General features: G+C 44.7%; 2 protein-coding genes across 9 annotated transcripts in view; one reads left to right on the top strand and one right to left on the bottom strand.

Annotated features, from left to right (window-relative positions):
* Positions 1-940: 940 nt before the first annotated feature.
* LOC111839699 (very long chain fatty acid elongase 6-like) lies at positions 941-6400 on the bottom strand. Of its 3 annotated transcripts, none has more exons than XM_072709804.1 (4): positions 6142-6400; positions 4322-4453; positions 3490-3641; positions 941-2732 (listed from the first exon to the last, which is right to left on the bottom strand). In XM_072709804.1, the coding sequence occupies exons 1-4, from the start codon at positions 6198-6200 to the stop codon at positions 2305-2307; spliced, it is 771 nt and encodes a 256-aa protein (XP_072565905.1). In that variant the 5' UTR covers positions 6201-6400; the 3' UTR covers positions 941-2304. The 3 variants fall into 3 exon arrangements, with proteins under 3 accessions (XP_072565905.1, XP_023659632.1, XP_023659642.1); XM_023803864.2 differs by lacking the exon at positions 6142-6400 and adding an exon at positions 5650-6099; XM_023803874.2 differs by lacking the exon at positions 6142-6400 and adding an exon at positions 4727-4770.
* A 4879-nt stretch (positions 6401-11279) lies between these two features.
* psda (pleckstrin and Sec7 domain containing a) overlaps positions 11280-22006 on the top strand; it is a 40718-nt gene continuing 29991 nt past the window's right edge. For 2 of the 6 annotated variants that reach the window (XM_023804148.2, XM_023804107.2), the window contains exon 1: positions 11280-11676. The gene's annotated coding sequence lies outside the window, so the exon portion shown is untranslated. Of the gene's footprint in view, positions 11677-18456; positions 18499-18519; positions 18704-21612; positions 21684-22006 lie in introns of those variants that run through there. The other 4 variants (XM_023804114.2, XM_023804130.2, XM_023804139.2 and 1 more) reach the window with 4 other exon arrangements.

Genomic DNA, 22006 nt, shown 5'->3' with positions numbered 1-22006 from the left:
CTGCAATCATTTGACCAAATTCTATATTGAAAACCACAAATAAAATTAGCAGCACTACAGACTTTGCATAAACATGAAAACAGCCAGTCCTTATGAAAACTCTCAAATTGTTTAACTACTGAACTTCAAATACAAATAATGCTGTCTCATGGTAGTTATGCTGGAAAATCCAAAAAGGAAAACTGGTCTAACCCATTTCAACAATACATAGACACATGGAATTAGCAAATTAATATTCAGCTAGCTGCAGCAAAAGTGCTGTCTCCACTACACCACTGACAGTGTTTTTACACGAGGCGAGAACACTGAAAAGCTTAACTTTACATTGAGAAACTATTAGCAAGTTAGACAAGCCATGACATTTCCCCCCCCATTCCAAAATTCCAACATCATGTATTGAGCTAAAATGTTAACTTACCTATGGACACCCACTACTTTATTTGCTATAAAGTAGTGGGTGGTGGAGGTCACAAAGATATGACCACACCAGACTTGGTCCTCTTAAAAGACTGAGGAATCTCCAGTGCTGTAACTGCCTTCTGCCATGTTTTACTGACAAAACCCACCCATGTTGCATCCTAGAGACTGCTGCTACACCTTTGGATGATGCTGGAGAACTTTTTCCCAAAAGCATGGTAATGAACCACAGTTTTTCCAAATTAAAATTGAAAAATACTAAGCGTCAGGAATTTTACCATGAAACCAGTAACCATTTCATCTCTAGTATAAAGCTTGATTTGAGGGCCAGATTAAAATAGTTAAACATATTGCAGGACATGTGAAACTCACAGGGTGGATGTAGCCCAGTAGTGAGACCCCTGGTCTACAGGATTAAGAGATTCTTAGCTCTTCACCACCACCTTGTGGAGAAAATTTATGAACATTGCAGAACTTGGAATTCTAGAGACCTGTCAATTTCAATGACCACTTCATAGATAAATATATAAAAAAAATTTATTTAATAAAATTTAAAAAGATGGACAAACAGCACAGTTGCTTGCTATTCAGGCCATACACCATGAACATAGCAGGGGGGGGGGTATACACACAATTTCAGTAGGTTACATACTCTTAGGAACATCAATATTCAATGTTTGTACATTTTAACAGTTGATACATGCAGAACAGAACCAAGTTATATTTACATCAGTTAACAGAATGGACAGAAATCCATGTGGGACAGTTTGCCATGTTTTACTGTACAACTACTGCCAGAAAACAGCATGATCACATAGTCAATGACAGTGACACATACATTAAATAAGGCAGGGCTTGTTACAGTGACTGTCTGGCTTTAGTCAAAAAGCAGCAAACCGGTTTTACTCCAATGATCCCACCATTGGCTTAAAGTCTAGCAATGCTCACTTTTGATTGATCATGCTCAGTAACCAGTAGGACACTGGGCCATCGTAACAGATATATCCTTCAACAGCAACTCATAGCCTCCTTCAAACCATATCCTGACTCCTGCTGTACATCTGCAGGAACTGGGTCTGAGATACACATTCCCCCAGGAAACTTGCACTTTATCCAAACAGAGAAGGCTCCCTGCATGCAGCCTGAATCATAGTGAACTACCACCAACAGTACATCTATAATCACAAGGTGAAGTGTAGGTCACTGTGCAATTGAACTTAACACATTCAAATCAGAAACCCAGAGGAGGAGCTTCTCTGCCCCATTAGCCAGAACATCATTACTATAGCCAGATGACAGGTAACCAAATACAGCACACCCCGAAACCCACAGTGACCATCCCTCATGGAACTTTAAACCAGGGCCACACATAAGGGAACTGAGAAGCTGCTTACTGCGCATTTACATTTCAAACAGATTTAGCCATGACTGTCAAAAGGTAATTTTGCCCCTCCACATCTTCAATAGCACAACAGTGAGGACATCAAGACGTCAATCCATAACCACAAAAAAAAAAAAAAAAAAGAAAGCCCACTTCACCAGCCTTAAAGCCCCTGTGCTACCACCAACGCAGCTGGGTACCAATTTTGTGGAAAAGCCTTTGTCAATCACATGAAGACCAACTCCAACCAGGTCATATATGCTTTTAAATGAGTCCACATATCACAGACTTGTTTTAGATGACCATTAAAAGGACTTGATGGGCTACAATGTAAAAGCCCACCTGATTAACTGGTTGAAAATTAGATTAAACTCACCTATAACTAAAGTTCAGTCAAATTCAGACAGTTGAGCTGCTTGCCTCTTAGGAAAGGTCCATAAACTACTTGAAGTCTGCAGTGCTACACTTGTAGACTCCAAGCAGAGGGGAAGCTTGCAAAGTTCAGCCTAGTCTGCCTTTGAGCATTTGCCACTTTTGCACCTGAGGTAAGACTCGTAGAAAAAGGAGGAGAAGAGGAGCAGATAGCTGAGGTACATGAGGGAGGCCCACACAATGTTGTCCAGGTAGGAGGGGCAGTGATCCACCTGCATCCAGCGATAGACCAAGTAGGTAACAGTCAGTCCCATAGCCATCTGCATGATCTGGGCAGCAGTGATGACCACGGCGCAGGGCCGGGGCACATGCAGACCAGCCGCCCGTACCGCATAGTAGCTGTACATGAGGGCGTGCACCAGGAAATTCATGGTCATGAACCAGCCCCCACCTGCCACCTGGTCCTTATAGGAGTACCATGAGTAGAGGAGGACAGTGATGTGGTGGTACCAGTGCAGGAAGAGAAGGCGCTGCTTACGCAGGATGATGAACATGGTGTCTCCTGCAAAGAACAGAGGGCTTGTGGAACAACAGGCAGGTATTTCATGACTCTAGGTCATTCCATATTCATTATTCCTTTTAACAGGGGATATATTCCAGCTAAGAGGAGTGTTTCCATCCATCCATATTTAGCTGCTCAAAGTAAACTACTGGGATTGACAATATGGCTAAAATGTCATATTTTGGTTAGAATTACAATCCAATGTAATTTTCTCTCAAACGCTACCAGCCAGATTAAATGTTTAACAATTTAAACTACTGAATCAGTCTTTTCCTTACAAGAAACTCTGCTTGTAGCCTTAATAGTACATGAAATACCATACATAAACCTAGAACTCATAAGTACTTTTTAAATACTGAAGTTGAGTACAAAATGAACATTTACAACTTGGGCCTGTTCTTTGACAGTGTAGCTGACCCGCCTACAGACTGAGTGCAACATTTGGCAGTCTAGTAGTATTGTTAAGCATGGAGATGTTATGCAGGCTGAAACTGCTGTCACATTGGTCCGTTTGTTGTAGTACTGTAGCAGCCCCGGAGCACAGGCATAACATGATAGGAACACATTGCTTTGTACCATTGTTCTAGTATTAGTGCTGTATCACAATACCTGCGATAACTCAGATGCTGATTGTGGAGCCAAATTCCAAACAGTGATAAGTTACATCCCTCACCACTAAACCTGATAAAAAGCAGAATTGTTACTGTACTTCCACTTCTGTAGTTGTGTTTGCTCAGTCTGGTCTCCATCCACATACCCAACTCTGGTGCCTTGCTCAGGACAAATGCATATGCCCAGAACTTGCTCACAGGTCCGCTGTAGAAGCTCTGGTCACAAACAGATTGCTTAAAACCATGGGTGGTGAGGATGTGCAGCATGTACCATCCAGTCCGCACAGCTCCAATGACACTGTGGCAAGTTGAGATTCCAAAGTCAGTACATCACATGTACAGCATAACTTAAGACAGAATCTCACCTCGGCAAATTTCTCATGAGACACTGGACTGTTCTACAGAACAGAATCCATGGTCTGAGTCTACATGGGAATAATGTAGAAATAGACAGCCAACATACACCCATTTGCTTTTACACATGTCAAATTAAGCTGACCAGCACCCTGCCCCCTACAGAAACCAATAGCCTTAAAAATACAGGACCCAAAACTGCAGGACAGGGGACATGAATTCACTGCAGGAGGGTTACTGCAGTGCTCCTAAGTGCTAGCCTGTGCTCAGATTACTTTAATAGGATATTGCTATACTCCTCAGCTAACTACTCAGCCTTGTTGAACCACTTCAGCCAACAGGCTATTCAGGCACTGTTTTCAACTTGTACCCCAAGGAGTAGAAACTGATTCAGGGGATTGTAGTTTCAGTGTATTTCACCCTCATGCTACTTAATCTCCCATTTAACACTGACTCATCTGAAGAGCCTGAAAAGTAGCTCACCCAGGTTTACCAACCACACATTTCCATGTTAATTAGCATGCTTTGGAAGATACAAGGATTGAGGGGGCATTCACATACTTTGTCATTGTAGTCATGTTATGAGTCACCAACAACCAAATCAGCAGCCTGTGTGGCTCTCACCTGAAGACGGCCAAGCTGAGGGACCAGAGCACAAGGGGTCGCCGAAGCTCCAGCTTCTGCCTGCCCCTCATGAAGTGCCGTCCAGCAAAGACGAGTGTGGCATACAGGCCACAGAACATGAACGACTGGCTCCTGCCAAACAACAACAACCTGCATCAGCCAGTCAAGGTCAACAGTCACTGCGATAAACATTTAAGCCAGGGAACAGCAGTTACGTTTGGAACAAAAACCATGACACCTTCATGAACATCCTCAGAAACCACTTGTACTGTACCAAAAGCCCTTTGTTACAGGGCATTACAACACAGACACGGGAAAGGTGGAGATGTAGCAGCAGGAGTGGAAGACCTCTTCCACGGCACAATGAATGAACACAAGGTAGTCAAAGTGCCAGCACCTTCTTACCATTAGACAGGGCTTTGTTTATAACTCAAGAGCTTGCAGCTGCTAAAGCAACATGAAGCAGCTATTTACCACAGTCCACTGGGGGATTAGTTTGATCCTGCAGGTTATCTGATGAACCACCTGATTACAGGCAGGTAGCAACTCATCAGGTAGGATAGAAAACTTGCTGGATACTGGAACTCCAGGATCATGTTTGCCTACTCTTGGGACATTCTTTGAATTGCAAGGAGCCCTAGTGAAAGCGGCTGCTCAAACAGTTTGACGATGGCATCTTTCGCTGTGACTAAGTAAGTAAGTAAGTAAGTAAGTAAGTAAGTAATCTTTATTTATATAGCACCTTTCACAGGCAAAAGCCACAAGGTGCTTCACAACATACTAAACAAAGAAAAATACATAACATAACAAAAAAGCCAAGACCACACAAAAATCATAACTGCCCATAAATAACTAATTGAACACCTGGACAAATAAATGACTAGGCCTATATGCGCCTACAGTGGAGCAGATCCTTTGGCTTTCAGGTTCGTTAGAGCTTCTTGTGGATCAGTAATGCAGACAGAGAAAAGTTTCCTCAGTCAGAGTTTGAGAATCATTGTAACCAGTGGACAAGCCTGGGATTATTCCAGTTTGAGGGCAACCAGAAAATTGGCCACTTTTGCTTCCCATTCTTTAAAAGTCAAAGCTTAGTTGCCTGTCTGGTTGTAAGAGATTAATGACATTTAAAGCTTTATTAAATATGCAACATTAAAAAGCAGAACGGCACACGCACACCCCTATGAAATGGATGGAGGGGAAAAGAATAAACAGCCCCCTACCACACAAACACACTTATTTTGTTCCTGGACACGACGGACAAGGCTGGCCCTATGCAACGTAGTAGCACACCTTTAAGTTTTTTTTTTTTTTTTTTTTTTTAAACTCACCAGTTTTCCTGCATCCATTGAATAGCTTTTCGTTCATCAAACTGCCGCTCAAAGTCGTATTCTGTTACATTCATTTTTAATTTATTATTATTATTATTTTTAAAAACACCGCCAGCTCAAACACTACCGTAATACACGGCGCAGATGAGAATTAATGCCAAAACTCCCTAAATCAGCAACAAAAAAAACACCCCCACTCACAGGGCGGCCACTCTTTTAAGCTAATAGAGGTGATTAAAACGTGTTTGGAGTCTGAGTTTCAATTGTCGATTGTCTCAATGAGCAGAGCTTCGATCGGACTCAAGAACTAAAATGCTTATTTAAAATATATCCAGTCAGGATTATGCAGTTTTTACCCGTCACCCGTTTTATATGCACCAACCAATGTACCTAAACACGTTATTTTAAATTTGAATAGGTTATTAATCATTTAATTTTATTAGCCCGAAACACTGATTAGGATAAGCAATTGTAAAATTAGTTGGTTTTTACCAGCTTTTGACGTTTTCCACACGGGAAACATTTGACATTTGCCTACTGTTTATTTGCATTCTCAAGCAGATGGTTTCGCATTAATTCAAGCGTGATTTCCCGGTGTGTACGGGGAGTTTAACGCGTGTCCAAGTAGATCTTCAAGATTAGTATCTGGTAACTTTGCCTGCTCTCTTTCAACCGTACTGATAAACTATTTAATTCTGGCTTATTGGAACATAATGCTCCCAGTTCTCATACATGGCTACATATCTGGCTTCCTGATTCCAGTGAGTCGCATACGTATTCAAATAAAATATTTACCGCATTCATTGTAGGCTGTGTGACTGTTGTATATCTTGGTTTTGAGAGATAAATGTGTTTCAGGATAAGGATGAAATTTCTTGATGTAAATCAGCACTTCTCATGGTGACCAGGCACAAAGACTGCTGTGAATAGCTGAAAAGGTACAGCCAGCGTGGGCATAATCATCTGCAAAGAGTTTTTTGTTTCTTTTGTGTTTGCGCACTTTACCCTATTTTGCCGCTTTAATTTGTCGAAGTGTTCTCAGATGCTTTCCAAAATGGGAAAAACTATTCTTCAGTATGAGTTAGGGATATAGATTTTGCAGGATTTTTTGTACTCCTGAAAGGATGTATATTGTTTATGAGGTAAAGGTAACTGACACTTGGTGGTATGGGGCTCCATGAGTAATGGACCTGTTCCCGTGTCTGAAACTACAGTAATCATATCGCCATTGGACCCTTGAGAAAAGTCCTCCCAGCTGCTTCGGGACGCTAGACACAGTCTGACCTTGCTCTTTTCACGGCAGGCTTTCCTTACTTGTACACAACTTGGGCAAAGGCATCTTCTAAGTACATGAATAAATAAAAAAAATGATGACACAATCAGCAGTATCTCAACCGGAAGAAAGCATCACCCGCATAACAGGGAGGTGCTGCCATCTAGTGGTAAAGAGAAAGATTTTGTAAGAAGCCTCACCGACCGTTTTCCGTGGTGTTTTGCAGCACTATGATCTCATGGTCACAATCTGTTAATGATGTAAATTCTGCCAAATGCTCTAGGGTTACCGGCAACCACCCCTGCAGTCAGACTTTAAACTGGTGCTATCTGCAGCCTTCATATAGGCTCACCATCTGCATGGTGAAAGACAAGGGTCAAGTACAGCAACAGCTGGGTATCAGGCATGAAGGGGAGCTACTCAGATAGACCAGACCTTGGCAATGGACACTGTCTTTGAGAATGTGAAATATTCTGACAGGGGAGGGCCTCTTTATTAGGCCTGCTTCCATACACAACATAGGCTCTTGGACCAGACTTCCTGATCGGGCTGGAGTCCCTCCTACTCTGAAGCCCCTCATGGTGAATGAGCTCACATGCATTTGAGGTTACTTCCTGGCTGATGGCTGTGCTCCTAGAGTTTGTGGTGTGACTGCAAGTTCCTGAGAGGAAAATTCAGAATTTTGTGTGTGACAAGCAAAGTTACAAATTGGTACTCTTTTTTTCTGATAGGCCAAACGTCAATGATGGCTCTTATACATGGTCCCGGGCGGCGTTGGAAAAGCTGCACTCAGCACAGGGCAGTAGCTGGACATTCTGAGCCCCCTGACAAAATGTTACCTTGCCCCCCCCCCTTACCTTATATAATTATATAATTTTACATATTCAAGGGCCTCCCAAATCGGTCAGGGCATCCATGCCGCTCTGATGCTCCTGCTCAGGACCCCAAAAGGGTGCACTTGCTTGGGCAATAGGGGCAAATGCTCAGGCATCCTCAGCCCCAACACGTCCCTGTCCTTATTGCTGATTCATTGTACTTGAAAAGCATTTTAAGGATCGATAGATGGATAATTATCTTTATCTATTATTTTATTGTTCAGCTTGTAAAGTGTTTAGGACAGAAAAAGCTGTACTACAGACCAGGGCTGGACTGGAATTAAAACTCAGTCCTGGTCTTTCAACAGATGCCGAACCTTTACGCACCTTGGCCTCAGAGATGACACAGGTTACTTTGTCACGGGCAGTGGTCAAACTCGGACTGTAACATATCCTGGGGCCCCCCACTGCTAAAGGTGATAACATGCCTCAATGTTGTAAGCAGAGCTTTTGAACTGATTTAGGCTTTTAATTTCATTTTTAAGGTTTTCTCGCTCGGATTTCATATTCAGCTCAGCAGAGTATTTATGACCCGACCCATAATTTAAGGGGAACCAGAGACAGTGTGAGCTATTCCTCTTGACTGCCTACCGAGGACATTTTGCATCATAGATTTAGAACAGCCCAATAAGGAGAAGTAATTGAGGCTCAGAAAAGCCCTTTGTGACTGGAAAATGCTCATCACATGGAGAAGGCAGTGCTGGCACTAAGCCCTGAAAAGGTGCCTCCAGCTGTCCACATGAAGATTCAGTCTGGTCAACACTCATATATCTAACTTTATCTTTCACTCCACAGAAACCTTCCACAGGGTGCCTTAGACTTGAGAACCAGACAGATCAACAGACAGACACATGTGATTTGCTGAAATAAACTAAAGACTGCCCCGACTTTGCAGTGCAAGGTCAGTGCCTGCAATACCTACCCCATCTGGTACCCTGCCACAGACAGTAGCTCAGAGGCCTGATCCATCATCATCCTTTATAGTTCTTGCAGACTAGGATGCTTTTGTTTCTCATAAAAATATAATCTAAAAATGGTTAAATATTATATTATTTTGTCTTTTTGTATCTGTTAGGGTGATGTGTTTCTGTATGATCTGATTGGAAGATGCAACACAGGCATTAAATTTGTTTTTTTCTTACTACTTCCTGTCAGGGAATTATTTCCTCTGCGATCTGATGCTACACATGCCCATCGACAGCTGCTGACAAATAAAGGTCACGGCTGCTGCACGTGGAGGTCAGGGACAGTGCCGCTGGATTGGCAGACCGGGGTGGTGGTCCCCTTATTTAAGAAAGGGGACCGGAGGGTGTGTTCCAACTATAGGGGGATCACACTGCTCAGCCTTCCTGGGAAAGTCTATTCTGGGGTACTGGAGAGGAGGGTGAGATCGATAGTTGAATCTCGGATTCAGGAGGAACAATACGGTTCTCGTCCTGGCTGTAGAACACTGGACCAGCTTTACACCCTTGCGAGGGTACTGGAGGGGGCCTGGGAGTTTGCCTATCCACTCTACATGTGTTTTGTGGATTTGGAAAAGGCTTACAACCGGGTTCCCCAAGGTGCCCTGTGGGGGGTGCTTCGGGAGTATGGGGTCCGGGGTCCGCTGTTGTGGGCGATTCGGGCCCTGTATGAACGGAGCAGAAGCTTGGTCCGCATTGCCGCATTGCGTGTTCCCAGTGCGGGTTGGGCTCCGCCAGGGCTGCCCTTTGTCATCGGTCCTGTTTATAATATTTATGGACAGGATTTCTAGCCGCAGCCAGGGTATTGAGGGTGTCCAGTTTGGTGGCCTCAGGATTGCCTCGCTGCTTTTTGCGGATGATGTCGTCCTTTTGGGGACCTCCAGCGTGCTCTGGGGCGGTTTGCAGCTGAGTGCAAAGCGGTGGTGATGAGGATTAGCACCTCCAAGTCCCAGACCATGGTTCTCAGCCGGAAACGGGTGGATTGCCCTCTTCAGATCAGGGAGGAGGTACTGCCTCAAGTGGAGGAGTTCAAGTATCTTGGGGTCTCATTCACAAGTGAAGGTAGGCGAGATCGAGAGCTGGACAGACGAATCGTAGCGGCATCTGCAGTTTTGCAGGTTTGTCTTGGCTAAGAAAGAACTGAGCCGGAAAGCAAAGCTCTCGTTCTATTGGTCCATCTTCGTCCCTACCCTCACCTATGGTCATGAGCTATGGGTAATGACCGAAAGAATGAGATTGCGAATACAGGCGGCCGAAATGAGGTTTCTCCGCAGGGTGTCTGGGCTCTCCCTTAGGGATAAGGTGAGATGTTTGGATATCCGGGAGGGTCTCAGAGTAGAACCGCTGCCTCTCCACGTCGAAAGGAGCCAGTTGAGGTGGTTTGGACATCTGGTGCGGATGCCTCCTGGGCGGCTACCCAGAGAGGCTTTCTGTTCATGTCCTACAGGGAGGAGGCCCCAGGGCAGACCCAGGACATGCTGGAGGGATTATATCTCTTGGCTGGCCCCGGGAACGCCTCGGCATCCCCCCCAAAGAGCTGGTAGAGGTAGCTGGGGAGAGGGAGGTCTGGGTATCTCTCCTGAAGCTGCTACTGGAAGGTAATGGATGGATGGATGGCTGCTGCTCCCCACCTTTCACTTCCACTCTCTCTCACACAGGTCAGCAGAGAGACGTGCCATTTGGTATGTGGGCTTACACTGAAAAAATTCAGGTTCTCCTTGGGATGTGCCAGCTTCTTTATTGACAGAATGCCTTCTATCCGAAACTCATTTTATTAATTTTATTCTCCTGTGTTTTTTTTTCTTTAAACACGTGTCTACAAATATGCTGTATGCCAGGAAGTCAGATTGTTTGTGTTTTGGCAATTTGTACATCTAACGTATATTTACATTTTCCATGTTCATGTTTTGTCACAACACACAATATTGATAATGTGGTATTTCTTTTTCATACAGAGTAAAGCGTTCCTGTTTTTGAATGTTGCCTCCTTGCAAATTTCCATAAATCTCCTATCTTATCTGCTTCCTTTTCCGTTACACATCTCCTGTTCAGCTTCTGTCCATGAGATGCATCCTCACAGCCAACAGGAGAGCCTCTCTGTCAACCTCCTGGTTTTATCCCTTTGTCAGACCTAATAATTGAATGACATTACTACCAGCAGTGAAACCTTCTCAATAGTAAGTCCTGTAGCTCAGATGCCTTATAGTCAGAATGAACCAACAAAACCAATCCCTGAAATGACCAGTTAAGAGATTAAAGCCATCTTCCTTAGTTGTGTTAATACTTATTTGGGTGTCTTAATGCCTATGGTTAGAGTATAATTATGACCCACGTGTCCCAAATGCATTTCACCATGAAACGGGGGGGAAGAGAGATAAAATGCTGTTCGTTAAGTCTCAAAGGACAAATTAGGGGGGGGATAGCAAGCATTTCCCTGTTTGGTCGCTTTAAGTATAATTAGTGTGACGAGTCACCCATGCGTGTTTCTAATTCATAATTTCTAGTCTACGTGTGGTGTGCTTGGGTGACCCTGCCGGATCTTATAGGCTGCTTAGCAGTTATATTGTCTTTTATACAGCCAAACGGCTTTTTTGATGCTCGGTGATTTATCCGGTGCTTCAGAGGCAGTCCTGCTGATCGCTTCGGATCTTGGCTGCGGTTAATCAATGTAACTCTTGGTGTAAGTTACGGTGCTCGATTGGGAGGAGGAGCCCTGGGCATGCTCGCTCACGGCCCAGCGTCGGGAGCGTGTGCGACGGACAGGCTCGGTGACTGAGCCCCGGGGAGCTGTCCGTTTCAGAACCGCCGAAGCGGTCTGGGTCCTGTCCACTCGGATCCGCAACAGGACCGCTTTGCCGAATCGGGACTATGCGGCAGGCAGCCGGCGATCGGTTACAGCAGCGCTTCTCTAGGCTCGGTAAGTGTTTGCAGTGAACAGGTTCGCAGCTGGCTTTTGCGGGACTCCTGCTCGCCGTGCTGAATGGATGGTACGTGTAATACGTAGTAATCCTGGCAAGGCGACCCTTCTTTGTCCTGTCCAACTTTGTCCTATCGGTAACGCTTTCTTAAATAGTGGCCATCAAAATGGCAAGCATGCACGGCCGCAGTGTTTCCTTTAATGTCCTGCATTTTCTTTTGTTATTGTAGGGTATTTGTGTCTACACAGGCTACTTTTTGTATTGCAAATCCGTGCGACAAAAGATTAGCGACGTTCGCCGCGGGGGTGGACTCCTCCTCAGTAACCCAGCGGTTATACTCTATATGACGAAAACGTGACAGTTACACTTTATAATAAGTGAGGGCTCTTGCTAATCGCCAGTTTTAGTCTTTTTATATGTTTTTTATCAAACAATTGTGTGTGAAATTTACACACATTTAAGAAGGTAATTAAATGTACAATTTAGCGTTTAGTAGAAAGGGACACGTTATACTTGGATTTTTAGGAATAATTGAAAATATAATTTTAGGATTAGCTTTTTTGTATTGTGTTAACATTTTCTTCAGAGTGTATTCCTGGTAATTGTTAAATTTTGTCTCAAAAGTACCTACAAAACACTGTTCCTGAGTAAAGCATCCAGGTCTGTTCCTTGTAAACAATCTTCTGGAGGCTGATGTTTTGTTTGAACTTACAATGCTTGTATCCAGATTGCACGTTTTGCCATCTGTGACTCAGAGTTTCTGTAGTGGAGTGTTAGCATGTTGACAAGGCTGTCGCTTCCTGTTGGGAGCTGGCTCTAAGAGCCTTTGATAAGATTCACAGCTGTAGGTTTACAAGACAGGATTTGGGGCCGGGGGCTGATTCAGACTCATGTCCTACATGTCTCGCTGTTTAGCAGATCGTGTGCTACATGTTTACTGTTACGGTTGGCATCATTTACTGCATTCCTGGAAGGGATGAGTCTGCTGGTTTGCCCAGGGCCAGTTATAGACCTGGCTAGCTGTGTAGCACTTGGCTTTTGGCCTATGACATCTCCGACGACTGCTGGTTGCTGCGCCACCGTGCCACTGGGGGAGAGGAATGGCAGTGAAGCTCTGCTTTTCCAGAACCGTGTCGACCTGCCCGATCTGTCTTTGCTGTCCACTCACCATCAGCACAACATATTTAGTTCACTTGCATGCAGTTGTATTTTCCCACCCACCCATCCATCCATCCATCCATCCATCTTCCGACTGGGAATGGCCTCTTAAACATTGCCTCAGTGTGGTTTGTCAGTTTGCTGGCTGAGGAGTCTGAATCGAAAGCCACAGCAGAGGGTTTTGACTGATGGCCTGTTTTCTTGTTTTCTTGGGGCTCAGCCTGATAAGGTCAGCTGACCAGCGATCCCATGTCTTACCACCGGAACTGGAAGCTGCATCCTCTTTGCCGCTGCTCTCCTCCTCCTACTCTCTATTTGTTTCTCTTCCTACTCTTTATATTCTTTTGTTCTCCATGTTCTACCGTCCTTCTCAGTATCTGGTTATGCCGTTCCTTCCTTTTTGTTGTCTTTCTGGCCCCATCTCTTTCCTTCTCTCTCTCTCTCTCTCTTTTTCTGATTCTCTCATTTCTGCCCATGCTGGAATAATGCCCCCTGACACCGCTGTGTAATGTGACACTGCATTGCCCGTGATGATGCCACCATTGATTTGGTGTCCAAATTAAGTCTGCTGCGTATCCCTGGTCACTTTGTACAAAACAAAAGAATATTGTGCAGTTGAAGTGGCTTGTAATCTAGAGTAAATAGCTGCAGTTTTGCATCTCTTATAGTGGGATCCGTTTGATCAGTTTCATGTCAACTTGCAAAACTGGCTCAGGCTATCCATCTGCTCCACTATGTGAGAAGAATTCACACGTAGCAAAAGCTGTTAGAATTCATCAGAAGTCTGCTGTTTTTACTAAAAGTCTACTTTGTTTGCAGAGAAGTAAAAGTGGTCTTTGCTTAACACAATGGGTGGCAAATTGAGTTCTCTTTCTGTGTAAACCTTTTCAATGGGTACTATTTTTTAGAATATTATTCACTTTAAAATCACAGCCGAGTGGCAAAACCCTAGGCGGGCTGGTGGTGGTGGCGGGGGGGGGGGGGGGGGGGGGGGACTGGCAGGCGTTTCTGCCATTTGTTCAGCTGTGAATTCTGCTCTGTAGCCGCTATTAGTGTTTCAGCATTTCTGCTGCTCTCACATGGTATCTGGATCCCATCAGAATTCAGAATCCATGCAGCTTTTCACCTTATTGTGCAAAGTATTGTGAAACTGTTTCCTTTGAGAGGCGTGCAACTGACATTTATTGATTCTGGAATAATACAGTGATTAATTAAATTATAAGCCATTACATGTGCTCCAAACATATACAGATTTAATGTGTTTCAAAGGACGCTACTGCAGGTCGATGCAGTGAAGGCTCATTGTTATTTACCAGACTGAGATCCCTGAAGCTTGTAAAGATGCGCTTTATATAAAGACAAAATCACAGGAACACCAGGCTACTCGACGATGAATGTGTTACTCGGGGACAGGAGTTAGTTCACAGCAGACTGCAGTGAGCTGAAGGAAATGCGTGGTGACGTGTCAGCCAGCGAGTTCATGCAGCGACTGTCCCAAACCGAGCAGCTGTTTGCTGCAACTGCAGAGGCTCCATCATTTCTTCAAGCGATCAGCATAACTATGCAATTAGAATATTATAATTTAATTGGACGAAAATCAAACTTTAGGAACTGAAGAGGCTGTCTTTCTCAGTTCTGTAAAATCCCGGCATTTTTGGTACTTACAGCATTTATTATTGTCGATACCAAGCCGGGTCAGTTTCAGTGGTGAAATGAATGAGTCTTTTTCATTAGTCCTAATTAGCAAGAGAGCCAGACTGTGGTTGATGTCTCTCAGAGGGAAGGAGGAGGAGACGACCACATCATTTACCATACTATGGAGAGTATACTATGCAGTCACATGGCCCATCATTAAACGGTTCTTTAAATGACTTTTTAAACATCCTGTGTTTGAGGATAAAGCTCACATGTTATTTTGTGAGTTTAGTAGTGTTGTAGTCAAGACCGCCTAAACCGAGACCAAGACATTGCCGAGACCGGAGGGTATCAAGACCAAGACACTGCCGAGACTTGAGGGTACCAAGACCAAGACCAAGTCCAAGACCAAGACCAAGACACACTAAGGCGAGACCAAGACCAAGACTGGTCGAGACCAAGACCAAGATCAAGACCGAAAACAGACTAGGGCTAGAATGGACATCACATTACTCAGATCAACTGTAGAGAAAAAAGGCATTGCTGTAAAGTGTCATTACTCGTTAAATCAAATTCATGTTATTTTTTCAATTATATTGTCCATATGTCCATATGTCTCTCATTTAAAATCTCCCAGATTTGTCATAGTTACGAGGCCTGATGGAAAATAATATTCTCAGCAATCCTCTCCTATAACCATTTTATCAGACCTCGTCAAGGGAAAGAGATAGGATGTACCAGAAAGATGTTCATATTAAGTCTCTTATACCAGGGAGAGAGGCCTCGGGTAAGCTATGAATACGGCTATGTAATGATCCTCTGCTTTGAATTGAAGAGAATGCTATTAGTGCTGGGCGATAAAACGATCTCAATTTTTTTATCGATAAAAAATAAGGACGATCACGTTGATACACACAGACTATAAAACTCGATCAACCAAATTTTCTCCGTTTTAGAGAATGCACTGAGACAGACAACTCGATGGCTTATCGAGCAGAGGTTTACTGAACGCCAGCACAACAGCCAATCACCGACGACGTTGTAATTTTGCCCATCCTCCCTTAAAGATGCAATGGGTGCGTTCGACTTGGGCTTAGGTCTGTCTGCAGCTGACGCAACATGGAGCGCGATCTGCCGGCGGCTGCAGGGGTGGAGTATAAACTGACTGCAGCCAAGTCGGACAACTTCTACTCCTCGTAGTCTGTGAGACCTGACTGCAATGGCAGCACTTCCAGAAGGGTATAGATAAATCTATACAAATATCACCTGCATGCCTTCTTCACAGATTGGACGATTAAACAAATAAAGCAGCAAAACATTACAGTAACTAACAATAAATAAACCACTAACTTACTTGTACTGTTAGAGCATTTATGTAATTTATTTAAACTTTATTTTACCAGGTAAATGAACTGAAACCAGTTCTCACTGCTTTATGTGCTTTTCGGGAGAAATAGCAGATAAAGCAATGGAACTTCCTGGGATACAAACGTCATGCGTGTGACTAAAATCTTCAGCCAATAAGGGCAAAGTTGTGTCATCATGGAGGCGGTTCCAGTTTGTGCTGCACGGTCTGTCTCAAGTCGTCTTGCTCTCGCGAAGATTTTGTACCATGTGACATGGTGACGCATGGTTGACGTTTTGGAACATTTCTTTGCCGACTTCGATATCATGCGATGTGTATGAAGTGTGTGGACTGTGCACTGGCAGTGTCCATTGAGAAAATGTATACAATGTAACGTTTTTAAAGTAGATGCATCTGACTGGTTGCATTTGAATTGAGGCGCGTAATGAATAATGATACTGTTCTGTGAGGATGTGCTGTTTTCTCTTTTTTTCCCCCATCCCATCGAGACCGCTATGTCCGAGACCAAGACAAGACCGAGACCAAATAGGGTCGAGACCAAGACCGGTCTCGAGAACTACAGCACTAGAGTTTAGTAAGGAAAGGTCAGCTGTATACCCCAGTTATTTTCAGTGACCTTCTCTATCAGTGCTGTCCGAAGAGAGGCTTTTTTACATAACATTCCAAAGGATGCACAAGCCCTCTTGGTTGCGACTGTATAGTTCTTGATTAGATAAATTTCTAAGATGATGGCGTTTATGGGGCACGTGGGCTTTTTAAGTAGGCAAAGGTTGTTCCTGCAGAGGGGGTACACGTGTTGAACTGGAGGCGGTCTCCTCACGTAGCTATCGGACGCTGTGTGACGTACACTTGATGTCACCGCTGCTGTCCGCCTGTTGGCCATGCTACTGAGCTGAAGGCCCCTATGGGAAGCCATCTTATGTGGGAACATTCAAAGCTTGCGTCACAACTGTTATCAGCATAGAAGGATCCTAATCAAGCCTCAGCCACCAGCCTCAGAAACACTAAGGTGAACTTCAAATGCCTGTTTAGCTGCTAGACACTTCAAATTATGATTTATTATTTGATGTACTTTTGCTAATTACCACAAAGCTCTTGAGCTGAATCATTTGTGTTGGAACAGGGAAGTTACACAGGGCTCTGTCCCTCCAGGACTGGAGTTTGAGACACCTGATGTAGAGTATGAATGTAGGACAAGGGTGCTGTCTGTGATACTCAAACAATAAAATGAGCCCAATCCATAAGATCCTGTGTATCTGTACCCCTGAGTTCACCAAGACCCACATTCTTGAGTGGATGGTTGTAAAGTCATAAACAGATATCTTAGGAATCCTGAGGGAAATTGCAGGCTTACAGTAGCTGAACACACACATTTTGGTAGTAAAAATACATTTAGAGAGTAACAATAAATAATAGACACAATAAACAGCAACAGCAAATTAGAAACGGCAAAGAATGTCATATAAAATTATTGCACAGAATTATGCAGTAATTGTCCATTCAGACAGCTCCCCCCGCCATAGGGTGATTAGTGGTACAGTCTAATGACTGAAGGCAGGAGTGACCTAATATAGTGTCTCAGTCCCCACAACACTACATACTTATTTAATTGTCCAATGATTGATTTTACAAATATCTTACATCGAATGATTAATTAAGTAGCCGCTAGTGTAGACACTATATTTTAAGTGTATTTAAGAGTATTAGCGAGAAATAGATGTTATTTGCATGTTTGCTCAGAGTACACACACTCTGCCAGTGATCGTCAACATTGTCAGGACATTAGCTGCTGCTTTGGCCTTGTCTCAGCACCTGTGTTGTGTTTTTCTGCCCAGCGCATGCCAGGGTGCCCGCTCCCTGCTTCTCCCAGCATGCTCTTTGGCCAGCAGCCCGCCACGGTGCTTCATTATTCATGGTTTTGTCCTTAGCTCATGCAGCCCTCTCCTCGGCCACCTGTATGCTGATGGCTCATTCAGGCAACGCACAGCCACGGGTCAGGTTTGCCACTTGGGTGGTACTCAGCTGCCTCATTGGGATTCTTGCCAGTTCAGCTAAGCCCAGTCTTCTTGGCCTGGCGCTTGAACTGTAATGAATACTCAGTCAATGTAATGGTACCACCGTAGTGTCATGTGATCTGATTCTGTGGGTAATGGGGGTAACATTAGGGCGAGAATTCACAGGCAATACACAGAAACACCTTTTTAATCTTCTGTCATTTGGGGCTGTTTGGAGTGCTTGGCTCATGAGGATTTTTCAGCCCAAGGGGCTGCAGAGGTGCTGAACTGGGGACTGTGAGATATGAAGACTGTAATCATTTTCTTTTCTTTGTCGAGTGATTTATTTTTTTGACAGCCAGTGCTCAGGGTTACATATTTTTTCTGGCTTTGTTTTAAGGTGAGTTGCACGTCTCTCTGTTTCACTGGCTTTGCTCTGAGTGGTTTCCCTCTGACCTTATTCCTTTTGTAGACACTCACAGCTGAACTACTCTTTGCCATCTGTTAGCCTAAATAGGCTAATTTACACTGCCTGGGTGGACTGCTGTGAGACTGGGGGGCTGTGAGGATTGGCTAATATCCTGAGCCGGGGGCGGTGCTGTATGGTTCGAGTGGCAGTTGGGCCAGGGGACGAAGCTTGGATCAGACATGTTGATAGATCGTCAGAGGTAAGGAAGGGGGAAAAAAGAGGCGTTAAGTCACAGAAGAGGCGTAAATCCAGAATTGATGAGCCAGCAGTGCAGAGAGGAGCACTGAGACCTTGGAGAAAAGGCATTGACTTGGGGCAGGGAAGGAGAGGGGTGTCAGTCCTCAGTGCTTCCATAGCTGCTGTTCTGGATTGGATGTGTGGACAGATACTGTTAGTCAGATGAGGTAATGTTATCTGGGCTGTCTGGGTTCCTCTGCATGCGTGATTGGGGGGGAGAGCAGTGGCAGGGAGTCTGGTTACTGTGAGAAAGGAGGACTTTTAGTCTTCTTATTAGTGTCTGTGTCAGCGTAAGTGTGTGTGGGTCAGCGTAAGTGTGTGTGTCAGAGTGTGTGTCTGTGTCAGCATGTGTGTGTCATTGTGAGTGTGTGTGTCAGCGTGTGTGTGTGTCAGTGTGAGTGTCTGTGTCAGCGTGAGTGTGTATGGGTCAGCGTAAGTGTGTGTGTCAGAGTGTGTGTCTGTGTCAGCATGTGTGTGTGTCATTGTGAGTGTGTGTGTCAGCGTGTGTGTGTCATTGTGAGTGTGTGTCAGCGTATGTGTGTGTCAGTGTGAGTGTCTGTGTCAGCATGAGTGTGTATGGGTCAGCGTAAGTGTGTGTGTCAGCGTGAGGGTGTGTCATTGAGAATGTGTGTATCAGCGTGTGTATGTCATTGTGAGTGTGTGTGTCATTGCGAGTGTTTGTGTCAGCGTGTGTGTTTGTGTGTGTCTGTGTGTGTGTCAGCGTGTGTGTTTGTGTGTGTCAGTGTGTGTGTGTCAGCGTGTGTGTGTCAGCGTGTGTGTGTCAGCGCGTGTGTCATTGCGAGTGTATGTGTCAGCATGAGTGTGTGTCATTGTGAGTGTGTGTCAGCGTGTGTGTTTGTGTGTGTCAGTATGAGTGTGTGTCAGCGTGTGTGTGTGTGTCAGCGTGTGTGTGTCATTGTTATTGTGAGTGTGTGTGTCAGTGTGAGTGTGTGTATCAGCGTTAGTGTGTGTCTCAGAGTGAGTATGTATCATTGTGAGTGTGTGTGTCAGCATCAGTGTGTGTGTCAGCTTGTGTGTATGTCAGCGTTAGTGTGTGTGTCAGCATGTGTGTGTGTCAGCGTTAGTGTGTGTGTCAGCGTGTGTGTGTATGTCAGTGTGAGTGTCTGTGTCAGTATGTGTGTGTGTCATTGTGAGTGTGTTCACGTGTATATGTGTGTGTCAGCATGGGTATGTCAGTGTGTGTGTCAGTGTGAGAGTGTTCGTGTGTCAGCGTGAGTGTGTCTTTGTGTCTCAGTGTGTGTATGTGTGTGTATCAGTGTGTGTCAGCATTTTTGTAATTATTACATTGTGGGGACTAGATTTCCCCACAATGTGATGAAGACCTGTAACCTTTTATTTGGGTGGGACATTTTTTCCACAAGGGGAAACTCAGTTTAATAAAAATTTGTGACTGCAATAAAAAAAAAACTAAAAATATCATTTTTGGGATTAGGGTTTTGTCCATAAAAATGAACGGAGAGTCCCCACAAAGATATGAATACAGACATATGTGTATGTGTGGGTGTGAGAGGGAGAGTTTGAGCTCACACATTCTCTAGTCTTCGCTATGCCAGTCTCTGTCTCTGGACATGATGTGCTGCTGTGCAAAGACTCCCCTACCCCTTGAGGTGACAGAAGCATTGTCACAACTTCTGTGTCGTCCATTGGGTTCAGACATGTCACTCCTTAGGGGAGTGACACTTGATAGGTAGGCACACTAAAGCCGCCCCCGCTGCTTGAAGGACCCCATCATTGTGCCTGCAGGGAATAAGGAAGCCTTCTGTAAACAATGAGACACCAGGGTTCTCCTGTCAGTGCCTGTGTCTCTAGCTGTCTGTGCCTCTCGGTCTGTAAGCTGTAAAACACCTGGGCTGATCGCCCTCCTGTCAGTGCCTGTGTTTTCAGGTGTCTGTGCCTCTCGGTCTGTGCTGTAAAACACCTGGGCTGATCGCCCTCCTGTCAGTGCCTGTGTTTTCAGGTGTCTGTGCCTCTCGGTCTGTGTGTTTGTTGCAGCACACGTTTCACTGAACATGCTTAATGCAGCAATCAGTAGGTCGGCCTCTTCTCAAATGTATATAGGTATCTGTCTTTTTAGTGTTTTTGTCTGCAGTGGCTGTTTAGCCCAGCATCACGGGTGCTGGTGCTGCCCTGCAGCGTTGGCTGCGTCGCTGTGGTGCAGAGTCATCGTGCAGCTCCTTGAGAGGAGCGGGGGGTGCAGATGGTGTGTGCCGGTCCCATAGTTAGTCACCACAGCAGTGCATCAGCCTGCAGACTTTCTTTCAGATTAATGCATTGGGAGAGCTCTGGTTTGTGTGTCCTGTGTGGGACTCTGTTTTCATCCTAAACCCAGGAATGAAACACAAAGAGAGCTTAGCCCCCTTCAATGCAGGCAGCGGGGGGGGGGGTCAACTCAGGGACAGCAGGGGCCCAGGGGCTCTGTGGAGTCAGAAATGGGTATTTACAGCACCTCCACTGAGCAGGGTTCCCCTGTCCTGTGTTGTCTCTGTAAGCCCCATAATCCTGTTACAGCTCTCAGCTGTTATGTGGGAATCAGACACAGACCCAGCTTCCATAAGTTAGTAGAATTTTTTATGTTACATCCTCTTCTCTTTTGCCATCTTTCCTGGGCAATAACGACTCTTTTAGTAGATAGCAGTGAGGTATGTTGCTAGGAATCTATAAATTGCAAAATTGGGACTTCATCTCTCTGTTTACAGCCATCTAAGCAAATGACTCGATGATTGGAGAGTAATCTCAGACTATGGGTGAGCTTTAAGGACAATGTAAAGCAGAGAGAGGCAGAGGCAGTGAATGATGATGGCCCACAAAGGAGCCTGTGGGGAGGTGGCATTTATACTTTATTCTTTTGTCTTGTTGGGTCCCATTAGGCCTACCCATAACTACGACTGGACCTGAGAGAGTGTTACTAACTGTAGAATGAGGTTTTAGTATCCTGAGAGGAGACCAATTGGTGTGATAGATGTTTGCTTGTTTATTTTATTTTTGTCAAGAAAAAATGGGCAGTGTGGTGCCTTGTGGGTGTTGATCTGTGTTTCATTCTTGCTCTTGCTCTCAGTGTGTGGGTTTTGAGCATCTCCCAGTGTTCCTGTGGGTTTCCTTCCCGTGGTCTAAAGTCATGTACTTACAGTAAGTTGAATCTCTTCATTGTTCTATGTGTGTATCCTGTACATACATTTTTGGGTGGATAGTAAAATATTCATTAATTCTTAATTCCATGTTTCTAGGGCCTCTGGGCTTGTCTTACGTAAGCGTTTGTACACCAGCCGCTAGCCCCTTCACCTGAATTCACGACTGACTATATTTAGCATGGAAAGGCGCAGGCGCCAGGTTTGCAGCTGTCAATCCAGGACCAGCCAGAATAGCTCCCATATCTTGCAAGCTCAGAGGTGGCACTTACAGCACACAGTATTTAGTACTTCACTGACCCCTGAGTCCGTCCTTAGGCCCGT

The sequence above is a fragment of the Paramormyrops kingsleyae genome, chromosome 3 (genome assembly GCF_048594095.1).
Source record: "Paramormyrops kingsleyae isolate MSU_618 chromosome 3, PKINGS_0.4, whole genome shotgun sequence".
In the NCBI taxonomy this organism is placed as follows: Eukaryota; Metazoa; Chordata; class Actinopteri; order Osteoglossiformes; family Mormyridae; genus Paramormyrops; species Paramormyrops kingsleyae.
Note: the sequence above shows the minus strand (reverse complement) of the source record. Positions and strands in the feature narration are given on the sequence as shown.

Bases quoted from the DNA above. Each gene is read 5' to 3' on its own strand.
- LOC111839699 (XM_023803864.2), bottom strand. From the start codon at position 5,723: ATGAATGTAACAGAATACGACTTTGAGCGGCAGTTTGATGAACGAAAA. The intron at 3,642-4,321 runs GTGAGAGCCACA...AACTTGCCACAG, and splicing joins CTCAGCTTGGCCGTCTTCAG to TGTCATTGGAGCTGTGCGGA. The intron at 2,733-3,489 runs GTATGTGGATGG...TGTTCTTTGCAG, and splicing joins GAGCAAGGCACCAGAGTTGG to GAGACACCATGTTCATCATC.